The sequence below is a fragment of the Strix uralensis genome, chromosome 16 (assembly GCF_047716275.1).
Source record: "Strix uralensis isolate ZFMK-TIS-50842 chromosome 16, bStrUra1, whole genome shotgun sequence".
In the NCBI taxonomy this organism is placed as follows: Eukaryota; Metazoa; Chordata; class Aves; order Strigiformes; family Strigidae; genus Strix; species Strix uralensis.
Genome location: NC_133987.1, coordinates 2,111,575 through 2,126,119, shown reverse-complemented (window position 1 = coordinate 2,126,119; position 14,545 = coordinate 2,111,575). Strand labels below are relative to the sequence as shown.

Here is a 14,545-nt window from a genome sequence, read left to right as displayed (position 1 = left end):
CAGATCTTTCCACCCAGCAGGCAAGTCCAATTTCTAGTCCCTCTGGACTCCACTGCTGCAGTGAAACTACATCAGCCTCCCTTGAGCCCTTCTTGTCTGGGCAACGGGGTTTTCAGCATTGTGCCCCTCTCTGCTTGAGCAGTTCTGCACCACCAGCAGCCTGCACCAGGGAGAGCCCTTGATGCTGGGGACCACAACCCGTAGGATGCCCTGCGCAGGAAAAGAGGTTAGGGGAGAGATGCATACTCAGCTGATGACCAGGTACAACTCTTACTCATGGGGTCCTGCCCATCTCCTGGCCAGACAGTGGGCAGGACCGGTGCCAGACTCCAGATCTACTGAAAATTTGGGGTGAGGAGGGTGGCCTAGGTGGAATCTGCTCAGTAAAAGATTGTTTCCTACACAAGTGTGATATATCCCTAACAGTGCAGCAGCTGATGTCAGGCCTCCAGTAGGATCCTTTGTGTGTGGAGTGGTGGTCTCACCTCATGGGTGCGACCCATAACAGCTCCGTGCATGGTGATCCAGCCTGCTCATCGGTAGGGCAAGAAAGAGATCCCACACTGTTTCTAAACCATGGTGTACATAGAGTTTTTACTGAACAAGGCTCTGCAGAGGGAGGGCACAAAGCGTTTCTGTGATTGCTCGTCACAGCACTGACCCTCACGAGAGGAAGCCTCGCCTTTTCTTTGAGACCCACCTACCTGTTGTGTCTCTTAGTTGCATCTTCTGCTTGCAGGGAGCCTGTCTGTGCTGCTGAAGTCCATGGGCCACCAGCCAGCTTCAGCACCAGCCGGGTTGGGCAGCACAGAAGTGAGGGCTCAGCTCTGCACTGCCCTGCCTCTTGTGCCAGGCAGCCCCTTGCAGTCAACAGGGCTGAAAACATGAGGCACCAGCGACCTTCTCTGCTGGCTGCCCCACATAATCCTCAGAAAGGTGGTTCTTCCCCGCTTCATCCCGCCCTCAGTGCGGCACTGCTAAAGCACAGCGGCGTGGCCTGAGCTCAGATGAGCTCCATCTTGAACTGGCTGAAGTTTGGCACAGTGGGCGAGGGCTCGGCCATGCTGCTGAAGGGGACGCAGGGCTGGTTCGCTGGCACGGCCCCGTGGCTCACAGTGGAGCTGAGCTGCTGCAGCGTCATCAGCACCTCCTGCTGCAGCCGCTGCTGGTGCTCCTGCTGCCGCTCCAGGCGGCACTGCCTCTCCAGCACTGCCTGCAGGGCCTGGCTCAGCTTCTGGATCTCTGTCTGGACAGCATCCAGCTTTTCGGCAATGGCATAGGAGTTGGGAGCAGGGGGAAGCGCTGGCTGGCCCCAAGCAAGGCTTTGATTGCCAGGACTTGTGGGGTTCAGCAAAGCAGTCTGAGTGCTGGCGTCTTTGACCTGGAGTAGCAGGAGGCAGGAGAGAAGGGAAGGTGAAATGTTTATCAGCTGCTCCTTCAATGGCATTTATCAAGATTTATTCTGCACTTAGCTACAAGGCATGAGAGAAAGCCATCACCTTGTTGAGGACCTCTAGACCTCACCATGCTCTGAGCTGCACTTCATCCCCACCCAGCCCCTGTGCCGCTGCTCCGCAGGAACTCCACGCTGCCCTGCATGCTGCCAGCACGTGCTCAGCCATCTGCTGGAGGATGCTGCTCGATGGCAGCTGGGCTGCCCATGCTGATGCGAGGCCTGTGTTTGCTCTCTGCAGGGACAGAAATAGAATATCCTGGGTTTTTCTTTCCAGCCCCTCCATTTTTTATATTGCACCTTGAAGCAAAGGGCTGTTCTGCTCCCCCAGAGGATTACATGCTCGTTTTGAACCCCAGGAAGCCTTTCTCCTGGAAAGGATGTTGAACAACCTGTGTCCTCTCAAGCAGCTGGCAAAGGCCCTTGACAAATACCTGAGTGGGCTGGAGAAGGCATCTGCTGTGTCTGAGCAGAGACAGGGCTGTGGATGAAGGCTCAGCCTGACTCATAGCTGTGTTTTATACCCAGGATGAGAAAGGCAGGTGCCAACCATCCTCTGTGGGGCAAGAGCATTGCCCGTAAGTGAAGTCTTCAGAGGTCAGAGCCTGCTCTGAAGGGGTAAACCTTGAGCACTGGGGCAGCCCCACGGCCACACTGCCCTGCTGGCAGCCTACCCAGGGCTAGTCCTGGGACCGATCAGTCACGTTCACCCCATGGCTCCCCATGGCTACCGGCAGAGTTGGGCTTGGCCATAGGGCTGGCCAGCCAGCTGCATGCTCACCATGGTAGGCAGGATGGCTACAGGACAAGGACCTGCTGGGACAACACATGCACGGCCATAGCCTGGAAGTCTCATGGCACGGTGAGGCAGGGGTGTATGCATTAGGGATTACGGCAGCTGGACGTGTCCCAGAGAATGGCCGTCCTGGCTGTGTCACCCCGTCCTGGCTTGTCACAGCTCTTCATCTCCTGGTGTGACACCAAGCTGCTCAGCTGCTGGTGTCCTTGTGGCGGCTTGGGGAACCTCCTGAGCTGGTAGTGAAACCAAGCCTTAAAGAGGGGGTCTGTGAGCTGCAGGTTGGAGGCCAACGTTGACAGAAACCGGCATCGCTCCAGCCAGCATCGCCCAAGGGCAGCAGCGAGTGCTGGCTCCAGGCAGGTGGGCAGCACGCCCCATGGCCCGGGCGGGCAGAGGGGCTTCCCAGACGAGCTCACCAAGTGCCAGGGTCAAGCATCGCTCAAGAGTGCAGCTAGCAGAGGTGGGGGAGGGTGTTTCAGGAGCCTTTCATCCCTGATAGCCTGCCCCATCTGCATAGTTGAGATGCAGAAGGTGCTGTGTGGGGCTGCCCCAGCAGGCAGCACCGCACTGGCTCCTGCCCGGAGCAGATGGGCCCTCCCATCCCGCCTGGTATCCCACCTTTTTCTGCAGGAGGATAGCCTTGTCCATGATCTTCTTCTTCACCATCAGAGCTGGGTTCCTCGCTGAGGGTGCAACCAGCCGCCCTCGGCTGGTCAGGGCCTGTGGAGGGGTGGACGGGACCCCCAAAGCGGGGCAGCTCCCCAGAGCCGAGGGGGTGCCTGTGGAGCCATCACCGCCTGCAAGGGACAGCAAGAGAAACGCCTCGAAAGGAGACCCTTGGGGGCTCCACGGCAGGGGGTAGGGAGCCCTTTCCCCACCCATCACTGCCAGGGGTGGCCATGGTGGCAACGCCCCACAGGGAGCCAGGCCTTACCGTTCCCAGGGGGGAGTCCTACGGGCAGGGCCTCCCCGAGCTGCCCGCCGTCCTTGCAGAGCGAGGCCATGCTGACAATCTGGATGCTCTCCTTGGTGTCTTGGCTTCCAGCAGGGCAGGGTGCCCGGCTACCCACAGGGCCCTCACCCGGCACCGTGGGCAGCCGGGCGCTCGGCAGCTTGGGTGGCTCAGCCTCGTGTCCCTGCAGCGGGGGCCAGGGCTGGTCCCCGTCCCAGCCAGCTGCTGCCAACCCCGGCTCCACACTCTTCCGCTTGAGGAAGAGGTAGACGGCCTGCGGCGTCACCCGGATGTCGTCCAGCTCCAGCACCTTCTTGATCTTGCGGAAGCTCAGCCCAGCCCTGCGCAGCTCCACGATCCTCCTCTTGGCGTGGTCGTCCAGCCGCCCCATCGCTGCCGACACCGCTCCTGCACGCAGCACCTACATCCCTGGAGCACGGCCGCTGCGGGGATGCCGGCAGCCCCCCCAGGGCAGCACTCAGCCCCGTGATGATGCTGGGGCTCTGCTAGTGCTCTGCCAGGCTGCTGGCCCCAGGTCCACACCGCACCATCCCCAGCTTCCAGCAGCGACCCGGTTCCCAGACAGAAAGGGGGCACAAGGCAGCTTTTCCCACCAGAGTGACTAGGGACAGCCCCAAACCCCTCTCTTGCTCACACGGAGCCCCCTTGGAGCAGGGGGTCCAGCCTGGTTCCCCTGGTCTGCCAAGGGCACAGAGAGTGGGAACAGGCTTGGCTCTGCCCAGTGTCCTGAACTGGACATCGACTCCGCACTGCCAGCAGCACAGTGGAACCTGGAGCGGTCAGAAGCCCGAGCAGCAGCTCAGTATCCCTGGAAGCTCAGTACGAGTCCTAGCAAGCAGCCGTTCGTCGCATGAGACTGGCAGGTCCCCACCAGAGCCTCACGTCTCCTTGGCAGCCTGGAAGGTTACGGCGAGCAGAGCCGGGGGTGCCCACATTGACAACTACTCCGTGGAAACTGTTGGTGCTGCCCTTCGGGGCTGGAGACAACACTGTCCCATACCTGTGGGAGAAGCAAAAGAAACCATTTATATACCAGTTGTAAAGAAGGCACAATTATAAATGTAATGACTGTACCGCCTGTACTTCCCCTTTCTCCCCACAAACACAGCCTTGGCTGGCGGTGTCAGCCAGGGGACAGTGGCTCAGGATACAGTCACACTCACTGGGTGCGTGGCTGCGTAGCGGGGACTGCACTGCTGGTACTGCCCCTGCACGGCACTGCCTCTGGGTCATGCCCCGGAGCGAAGCAATGTGGCAGGACCAGCCCCTTCCCTTGCTGCAGGCACCACAGCAGGGCCAGGTCAGCACCGACAGTGCTTGGAGTTGTGTGTATGTGTGTACATACACACTTACATGGGGATATATACATAAACATGTATGTGCATATACAAGTATGGTGGAGGGTTTTTTCCACTTCACAGAATCATTCAGGTTGGAAAAGACCCTTGGGATCATCGAGTCCAACCCTCAGCCCTACACGACAAAGTTCTCCCCTACACCACATCCCCCAACATCTCATCTAAACGACCCTTAAACACATCCAGGGATGGTGACTCCACCCCCTCCCTGGGCAGCCTATTCCACTCTCTGACCACTCTTTCTCTGAAACATTTTTCCCTCCTGTCCAGTCTGAACCTCCCCTGTTGCAGTTTAAAGCCGTTCCCTCTTGTTCTGTCACTAATCACCTGTGAGAAGAGACCAGCACCAACCTCTCCACAACGTCCTTTCAGGGAGCTGTAGAGTGATGAGGTCTCCCCTCAGCCTTCTCCTCCTCACACTGAACAGTCCCAGCTCCTTCAATCTCTCCTCACAGGATTTATTCTCCAGGCCCTTCCCCAGCCTCGTTGCCCTCCTCTGCCCTCACTCCAGCACCTCGAGATCTCTCTCGTACTGAGGTGCCCAAAACTGGACACAACACTCCAGGTGTGGCCTCAGCAGTGCAGAGCACAGGGGGACTGTCACCTCCCTGCTTCTGCTGGTCACACTATTTCTAATCCAAGCTAGGAGCCACCTGGCCACCTGGGCACACTGCTGGCTCATGTTCAGCTGCTTGTCAACGAGAACTTCCTATCAGCTTCCTTCACCTGCAGGCATTTCTTGGACACTCAGTGCTGCAGCTGCTGCCTAAAGGACATCATTTTGGGTTTCACCTCACCAAAATAAATAGCCTCCAAGAATTCCCATAAAACAGCAAAACACTTCTTGGATTAGCAATGTATAATTGAGGCTACCTCAAGTGGTCGCTGCCAAGCCGATACAATATAGGAACCTTTTCCAAACCCCACTTGCCCAGACACATGTGGACCTTAAAAAGGACAATAATGTGTTTTGCTGGCCATGGAGGCACAGAGACTATTGTACATCAGCCACAGAAAGCAACAGGGAGAAATGGAGCCACTTAATTTGACACAGGAGTTGTGCCCCTCTGCGTTTTACTTCTTCCATGGCAAAAGAGGGAGACATTGACTCCAGAGATATAGATTGTACTTCGATCCAGATCTGTTTACATCTAAAGGCTGCCCCATGCCCTGCTATGTGCATTAGGGACCTTGTGGATAACAGCTAGGGGAGACAATGTCCCTGGATGCAGACACCACAATTGCAGAGCAAGAGGAAAAGGTGAGAGATACCCAACCTTCCCCATGCCAAGGGGAGATGCTACAAGGAAACCTCCACCTTGAGCTTCCCGTGGCTGCAGCTACAGGAAGCTCAGGCCCTGGCAAGGTACTCTGCCCTCCTCTCAGAGTGTTTCAAGACACGACCAGAGGACACTAGAGCAAAAGTAAAGCAGTGCAGCTATCTGAACAGTCAGTGACAGAAACATAAGGTTTAAATAAATGCCAGGAAAGCCAGCACCCCAAGCCTGCAGCCTTCATCAAGTCTCCGCTTGGGAGGAGAGATGATGAGAGGACCTTGGAGATGGTACTGACTCCACGCAGCATCTCCTCCAGCTCACGTGGTACCATCCCCAGGTGCCAACTCCTTCCTTCTTGACCTGCTCATTCCCTCTGGACCCTCCCTAGCCCTCCGCAGAGCTCCCACTGCCCTGTCTTCCCAGGCCTGGGGACAGCCCATCCCTGCCCTGCTAATCCATCAATTCGACATTCCCAATGCAGGGGGTTCCCCCGCAGCCCCCCCATTTCCCGGAGGGGCAGCAGGATGAGGAGTTTGGCTGGGACCGCTCCTCCCTTCAGCACATGGCTCCACAGGATGGCTCCGTGCCAGCAGCACACAGCTGCAGAGCCCCGTATCATCAGCACCCCAGGGCTCAAAGCTGGCTTCATCCAGGCTCCATAAGCTTCAAGAACAGTATTTGCCTCTGCAGCAGGGCTTTTTAAAAATATGTACGTACTGACCAGAGATAGACCGAGATCTGGAAACCCATTTCAGAGAAGACACTGAAAAGCAGGCTGTGGGGTCAGAGTCCAGCTGGCAAGCAGGAGGCGAGTGCAGGCAGAAGGGCAGGGCAAAATCCAGCTCAAATCCCGCTCACTTAGGCCATGAGGCTATACAAAGCACACAGCAGCTACTCTCTACCCTGTCGGGTAGGAGAAAAGGGTGGCCAATGAAAGCAACAGGTCACCCCTCCAGACAATATTCTAGCTATTTCCTCCAAAATCACAACAGTCAGCCTCTCTGACAGCTTGGGTCTGGCTCCATCTCTAGTTCCACCTTTATTTACCCAGGTCCTGCTGCGAACTCACAGGTTTCCTGTACTAAACGTGTTCCCCATTTCCACAGGTGAGTCCATCACCTTCTCCTCTTTCTCCCTCTCCAGAGCAGATGTTCTCAACAGGGCTGCAGCCTGTCATGCTCACTGCTTACGCAACACAGCTGCTCAAGTTACACATTCACAGAGATGAGACCTTTACACTCACCTGGCCTAAAAGATGTTTGTTACCCTCCAATAATTTTTCCACAAGGTAAAAAAAAATAAATATCAATCCAATGAGGGAAAGACTCAGGGATTTTCCTAGACTTCAGGGATTTCACATCAGGGATGGGGTTCCCTTCACTTGCCAGAGCCAGGCTAGGGGTGACACGGTTCCTCTGAAGGTTTCTTACACCACTCAGAAGTCAATTCAGTGGTGGCTTTACAGGGGGACAGGAAAAGGGAGCACATCAGTGGAAAAAAATTCACAGCACTGCAATCATGTGAGCTTACTCTCTGCCTTTAGCCCTCTTCATTTCTGTGCATATCAGGAAAACAGAAAGGTTTCACCTTCTCCAGAAAGTCCCTGGAATAATCTCATCTGGGCTGACTCAGCCTTTGCTGTTTCTACAATAGAGCAGCACCACAAAGGCTGCTTGGCTTGGAGGTTTCCATACAAAGTACAGGCGCTGTGAGCTGTGTGTGAGCACTACAAGTTCCCTCTTCCAAAACCGCAGCTTGCCTCCACCTGCCTGGCTATCACACTGTGCACCAGCCACAGCTGCAAGCCATTCTGCAAGCCCTGATTCTGCAGTCATGCCTGTGCAGACACATCATCATTCCCCTGTGAGCTACAATAGCTTCAGTTTGACTCCTCATGGGTCTGCAAGTGTGCTTCCCCCACCACAGCCCTTGGTTTGTAGTGGGAGGGATACTCACAGGGAGAAGATGTGACTGGCACTCTTGGCTTACAGCTACAGCCAGAGAGAGCTGTCACACCGTACCACAGGCTCCACGTTTTGCCCTTCGGTGGGCTGGCTTTCGAGACCTTACCCAGCCAGCTGGACACACACATTTGTGTGAGCAGCTGCATGTTTTGTTATACAGCCAGGCCTGCAAAAGGCATTTCACTTCAGCCTGCCAGTTTAGGCATCTGTCCAAATTTCACATCAGTCACCCTTTCTTCAGCTGCTGCTGAACCCCTGCAATGCCTAAAGTCATTAAGTACTTAGTTGTAGCTGGGAAAGCTCCTTTAACCAGGCAGTGCTGCTGGTAACACTTCTATTCTGTAACTCTACACACAGTAATATCCACAGAAACACAGACCAGAGCCTGGAGCAACCCTCTCATCACCGGGCTTATTTCCTTAGCTCCCCTACTGTCTGGCCCAGAAAATACTATATACAAAATGGAATAGCCTCAAGAGAGAAGGAAAAAGAAGGCAGCACTCATGCACACCCCAGAGTTCTCTTCAGGGCAGAGTGGATTTAAGGTCTGAGGAGGAGGAAGAGCATGAATCCAAGTTTCCTACAGCCCAGGTGAAGTTACCTAACCATTAGCCTTAGGGCAAGCACCAGGCTTTTCCTCTTCACCACTTGTTTCTGCACCAGTGTCGGGAGGCAAACACGAGGAAGAGGAGTGCTGCAGCATCCCTCCTGCAAGTCCCTCTGGGTAAAGCTCCCCTGCTTGCCTGCACACACAAACACCTGCTGGCTGCACTGCTGCCTGTTTCTCCCCCAGTGTTTCTGCAGCCCTGATTACCTGGGTTTGAGCACCAAGTTCCCCAAGATCAGTCATATGACCACAGAGTTGACTCATGTCTGGGAAGATTGACCTCTCTCTTCTGTCTCACAGCTGCAAGTCTGCTCTTGGACACAGGCAGTTTTCACCCTGAGGAGGTGCAAGCAAAGCTTCTTCTGAAATTCATGCTGGGTGAAGCAGGGAAGAGTCAGATCCCTGCAGAGTTTTCAACAGGCAGCAGTGCCATGCAACTGCTTTACCCTGGGGTTGTAGTTTCTCAATGGCTATTTAAGTCATCAGGGTCAGCAGCATGACAGCACACCTGTGCTAGCCTGGCCCTCAGGGGTGGAACAGCCTTAGAGAGATGTAGGTTTAACCAGAGCAACAAGCTCCAATCTATTATTTCAGAAGCAGCACAGCCACAAGGGTAGCAGATACCAAGGTGGAGCAACATGTCTCACCAGTGAGACAAACTGCTGATGCTGAGAATGGCTGTGAGTGAGGAAGAGGAAGGAATGGGAGAGGGAAAAGCTGCAACCCATGGTGAGCGAGAAGGTGCAGCTCATCCTGTCCAGTCTCAGCAACTGAAAACAGACGCTTTATGATGTTAACATCCCAATGCACATTGGACTCGAGAGCTTGCTGTGCTGCAGAGAGTGCAAAATACTCCAGCCCTAACAAGGACCATGTAGGGCCATGCAGGACAAAGATGTGGGTATACCCCTTTCCTTTCAACTTCAACTGCCTTTGTACAGTGCAAGGCCGGTGTACCAGGGTATGGGACAGAAAACAGTTTGACTGATTCATAATGGATGCGCAGGGCATCCCAGGCTATGCAAACACATGAAAATAAAGAAGGGGAAAGTGTTATCAAGAGGATTGATCCTCATGGACCTTGTAAGGAGCCACAAGCCCAAACTGCCAGACCTCCCTTCACCCTGGGCATTGACCTCATGACCCTGGGGCCACTCCTGTTTAACATCTTTATTGATGATCTAGACGAGGGGATCGAGTGCACCCTCAGTCAGTTTGCAGAGGACACCCAGTTGGGTGGGAGTGTTGATCTGCTCGAGGGTAGGGAGGCTCTGCAGAGAGACCGGGACAGGCTGGAGCGATGGGCTGAGGCCAACTGGGGGAGTTTCACTAAGGCCAAATGCCGGGTGCTGCCCTTGGGCCACAACAACCCCCAGCAGAGCTACAGGTTTGGGGAGGAGTGGCTGGAGAGCTGCCAGGCAGAGAGGGACCTGGGGGGGGGGCGGTGATTGCCAGCCAGCTGAACAGGAGCCAGCAGTGTGCCCAGGTGGCCAAGAAGGCCAGTGGTATCCTGGCTTGTACCAGCACTAGCGTGGCCAGCAGGGACAGGGAAGGGATCTTACCCCTGTGCTCAGCACTGGTGAGGCCGCCCCTCGATGAGTGGGTTCAGTTTTGGGCCCCTCACTCCAAAAAGGCCATTGAATGACTCGAGCGTGTCCAGAGAAGGGCAACAGAGCTGGTGCAGGGTCTGGAGCACAGGTCTGATGGGGAGCGGCTGAGGGAACTGGGGGGGTTTAGTCTGGAGGAGGCTGAGGGGAGACCTCATGGCCCTCTACAACTCCCTGAAAGGAGGGTGCAGAGAGGGGGGATGAGTCTCTTGAGCCAAGGAACCAGCGCCAGGACAAGAGGGAATGGCCTCAAATTGCGCCAGGGAAGGTTTAGACTAGATATTAGGAAGCATTTTTTTACAGAACGGGTCGTTAGGCGTTGGAATGGGCTGCCCAGGGAGGTGGTGGAGTCCCCATCCCCGGAGGTATTTAAGAGTCGGGTTGACCCAGCGCTGAGGGATCTGGTGTAGTTGAGAACGGTCAGTGTGAGGTTAATGGTTGGACTGGAGGATCTTCAAGGTCCTTTCCAACCGAGAGGATTCTGTGATTGTGGCTGGTAGCAGCTCGATGAGGTCCTCTTGCCCGCCCTTCTCTTTCCCTCTTATTTCCAGCCCTCCTTCACAGATCCCCAGCACACCTTTGGGAAGCTGGAGCAGCTGCAAGCAGCTGGGGAAGGACACTGATCCATCCTCAATGGTTTTACTGCTTTCCCACAGCGTTCTAAATAGCCACTGGAAAAGCTGGCAAGATGAGTCCTTCTTCACTCTGCAGCAGCTCAGAGGGGAAAAAAAAAAAATATTAAAAAGATCCTCCAGAAGCACAGAGTATAGTGCTGGTTTACACTTGATTCAGATATGGAAAAGAACTTCTTGCAACCAAGAAAGCAAGAAGCATTTCAAGTAGAGCAGAGGCAAAGATGCTGTGGAAGGGGCCAGTCTGCTGCAGAAATGCCCAATGTCTTCTCCCCCTGCAGAAAAATGTGCTTTGAACACAGCCATGCTGGACTGGAAGGCCAAGCTGATACGCAACGCTCCACTTGGTTTCTTGCCCTCAGGGTCCTGTTTCAGAGCCTGCCCAACACACCTTTGAAGGGACACAGATAGTTCTCAGCTCTTCACCTAGGTAACAGTTTCACTGCTGTACGAACAGACTGGAAAGTCTTGGCTCCATGGAGACAGGTAATCAGAAAGAACTGGCAATGTGGTTTAATGGTACTAAGCTTGGAGGAAGATTAACAGTAGGTGTCCTATGCTGAAATGTTGCCAAAGCAAGAAGATCTGTGGCAGGGAAGAATGACCATTCCTCACAGGCTGCAATTGTACCCAGTGTCACTGCTTTGCAGGATCTGCCAAGCCTCACGGAAGAAATAACATCTAACCAAATTGACTGCCACCAGCCATCCAGACTGCTGTATCCCATGTTACAGAGCCCTGCTTTTCTTTGCAAAATCAGTGAAGGAGCAGCTCTGTTACAGGTTTTATTAAGGGGAGACGGACCAGTTGAATTTAGATGGTGCTGCTGTTACCTGAGCCGTGCTGACTCCCGCTCTGAAGGGATAACCTCATAAGAAGCTTTTTAATGAACTTGGACTCCAGCTGTCAGAACAGCAGAGAAGGAGGGTTGTATTCCTGGCCCAGGATTTGGAAGTGAGCTATTGAGAGCCCAAACCTAGCTTTGCTCTGTCACCCTTGACAACTGACCAGTTCCTTTCGGCTCTGCTTGCAGAGCAGTCGAGGAGCTAGCACCCTGCCAGGCCACACTCTAAAAATTAGATTCTCAGATGGAAAATACAAAACTTTAAGGTTTGCAGTACATGCAAATTGAAGAAAGTTGGGTCCCTGCAAGGTTTCTTTGACAGTTTTGGGGTTTGCAAAACAAACTGTGAGTAGGATGATACACAGTTTGCTTTTGACCCAGACGATGCCACTACAGCTTTGTGCTAACTGGGGACGAGGGTATAAAGATAAGGTGATAGGATAAATAGGAGTGTGTACATGTAATGAGTATTAGGATTGTTTAGAGCATAGGGTAACAACTGTATAAACATAGTTTTGTTTGAGGGGAGGAAAGGAGGCGTTTCAGGAATACTGAAAAATCCACCCTGATGGTCAAAGGGTCCCAAGACACACAGCACAAAGCAGTGACACTACAAAACCACGCTGATGGATGGCTTTGTACAAAAAGGTTTTGCACTCAGCTGTCCTGCAGTTCAAAAACCATAGGTCAATGCCAACGCCATTTCATGGAGTCTGACAAATTCAGCATGGTTGTGATGCTGTGCCTGTACCTGGTAAAGGTCAGATTTGTATTAAGAAATGATCTGAAGGGTTCCACCCTGTTATTAAGGGCTGTGAAACCACAGCTTGAAGGAAGAAAAGGCTTTCACAAACCACCTGGAAAGGCCTGAGGGAGAGGGACAGACTGGATTTCACATCCAGGCTCAGAAATCCATCTCTGCCCTTGGACTGAACAAACTCATCAAGCTGAGCTTAAGTATTCAGACAAGAACAATAAATGCCCTGCCTTTACCTGTACAGTCAACATTAGCCTAGCCTCTCTTTAAAGTGTTTTGCAGCTTTAAGTCTCTGTTCTCCAAAGATGCAGCCCTTCCAGCAGAAAGTTGCAAAGGCTAAACCACAAACATACCTTGAATTTCTAGTGTCTTTCACATGCCTGAAGATGAAACAAATAAATGACTGCAAAGTGTACTGTGATATTTGTTCCTTGTGGTGAAACCAGGACTTCTGAGGAAGGTTGACACTGAGCAGGCATATTCCTACAGCGTCAGGGCACGCTTTGTAAGTGTTGCGGGAAAACAGAGAAAAAGTGCACCGTGGTACAGTTTTTAGGCTAAGAGCCCCGAAATACAAATGTGTGTATAGGCACACTCAGGTGCAGACAGTCCTGAAGTCTTGAGCTGCCAGTGTGCACTGCAAGAATCAGCCTCAGACCTTGAGAGAGGGCAGGGCAGATGTTCAGAGACTACAGCTGAAGACTTAATTCACCTAGAAGTTTCAGCTAAAATGCTAAATTCACCTCCATCTTCAGATTAGAGAGGAACCCCCAAAATTTCCTTTTTCTGCTGTTCCAAATCTATATAGCGACTCAACGGCGCAGTCATTGGAAACTCGGGCTAATCTCAACTCTCTGCGGAGATAACCAAGGCTGTTAGGATGAAAAATTTCCAAGCTCTCAAAAGACAAATCCCCCATCCTCTAATTTCTCTAATGAAGTCACACAGACTGTATTCTCTGAAGCCAGAGACACATCAAACCCTACACTAAAAGAGGTGCAGAAGGTGTGACAGGCTGAACAGGGGGATGGACCAAAGATCTTATTACAGCAACAGGGAAAACATCAGCATGAAGGGCTGCAGTGCAATCCCTACAGGCACGAAGTAATGCCTGGTACCCCTTGCACCTCACCACGATAAATGAACGTGTCGTTTAGTGCTGCTGTTGGCAGAATAACCCACGGATCACCCGGATCTTCTGGGGCTCAAGGGGAGCTCTCTGGAGCCACATCACCATGGCTCTGCCACCCAAAGCCAAGCAACAGGAGGAGAAAACGAAGCACTCGCTTGCAAGGTGGTGTGACACACAGGGCAAGCACTCTCAGGGCATTTAGAGACACTAATTAGTCCTAACCACCATCGCCCGCCGCCAGCTGAGCGGCTCACCTGCAGAGGTGGCAGTGAATAGCACTGTTCTCATCACCAGCCTGGAGCTGCAGGAGCGAAGGGGCAGCAGGACACAGAGGCAGGTCCACGGGCAGCGCTGGTGGAGCTCCGTTCCCTCCTCCTCCGCTCAAGCCCCGGTGCCCCGGCTGGAGCAGCTGCGTGAACCCAGCACGGGCGGCTTCTGGAGCGGGTCTGCGCCTCTGCTGAGGATCGCTGGGGGATTTCCGAGCTGCAGGAGCAGCCCGAGGGCAGCGCCCCCGCCGGGGCTCGGCTCTCCCGGCGCTCCCCCCGAGGCCCCGCGCGGCTCCAGCCCTCCGCCCCCCGGCCCGGCCCGCGCAGCCCCGGCCGCTGCCCCCGAGCTGTCCGCCGGCCTCCTGCTCCCCGTCCCCTCCCACCCCCCCTACGGGAACCGTCTCTCCGTCCGCGCTCCCACCACCCAAGCCCGTTCCCCGGACCCCGCCGACACCCCCCCGGGCCACGGCACCAACCTGCCGCCGCACCCCCCCGCCGGCCGCGGCCAGCCGGGTCCCAGCGCAGCCCCGCTCCGCCACCGCCAACTTTTCGGAAGGCTGCGGTTTGAAAAGCTCCTGCCCCTTTGTTTGGTTGGGGCAGCGCCAGCGGAGGCTGCCGGGAAGGTCACCGGGAGGGGCCGGGAGGGAGGAGCCCTCCTCTTAACCCTTTCGGGGCAGCCCCCCAGCCGGACCTGCCGGCCGTCCCACCCCGGGGCCCAGCTCACAGGTGGCCGCTCGCCCCGGGCAAAGCCCGCAGGAGGCGGCGGTGCTGTCCCGAGAGGTCCCATCCAGACCTGGCTGCTCGCGGCTCGGATGGGCACACGCTTCGCTGGGTGAAAACTGGCTGATGGCCGGGCCCAAAGAGTGGTGGGGAATG

At 54.7% G+C, this 14,545-nt stretch overlaps 1 protein-coding gene across 7 annotated transcripts; it reads right to left on the bottom strand.

Annotated features, from left to right (window-relative positions):
* Positions 1–577: 577 nt before the first annotated feature.
* Positions 578–14,282, bottom strand: LOC141950878 (uncharacterized). Of its 7 annotated transcripts, XM_074886318.1 has the most exons (6): positions 14,146–14,265; positions 13,658–13,812; positions 10,616–10,743; positions 3,187–4,225; positions 2,871–3,049; positions 578–1,381 (listed from the first exon to the last, which is right to left on the bottom strand). In XM_074886318.1, the coding sequence occupies exons 4-6, from the start codon at positions 3,593–3,595 to the stop codon at positions 1,004–1,006; spliced, it is 966 nt and encodes a 321-aa protein (XP_074742419.1). In that variant the 5' UTR covers positions 3,596–4,225; positions 10,616–10,743; positions 13,658–13,812; positions 14,146–14,265; the 3' UTR covers positions 578–1,003. The 7 variants fall into 7 exon arrangements, with proteins under 7 accessions (XP_074742419.1, XP_074742416.1, XP_074742417.1 ...); XM_074886315.1 differs by lacking the exon at positions 10,616–10,743; XM_074886316.1 differs by lacking the exon at positions 10,616–10,743 and having other exon boundaries at positions 13,658–13,870; positions 14,146–14,264.
* Positions 14,283–14,545: the final 263 nt, after the last annotated feature.

Excerpts from the sequence above, each read along its gene's own strand:
- LOC141950878 (XM_074886314.1), bottom strand. The coding sequence starts at position 3,595 with ATGGGGCGGCTGGACGACCACGCCAAGAGGAGGATCGTGGAGCTGCGC. Across the intron at positions 3,050-3,186 it reads AGGACTCCCCCCTGGGAACG|GCGGTGATGGCTCCACAGGC; the intron begins GTAAGGCCTGGC and ends TGTCCCTTGCAG. Across the intron at positions 1,382-2,870 it reads CTATCCTCCTGCAGAAAAAG|GTCAAAGACGCCAGCACTCA; the intron begins GTGGGATACCAG and ends CTGCTACTCCAG.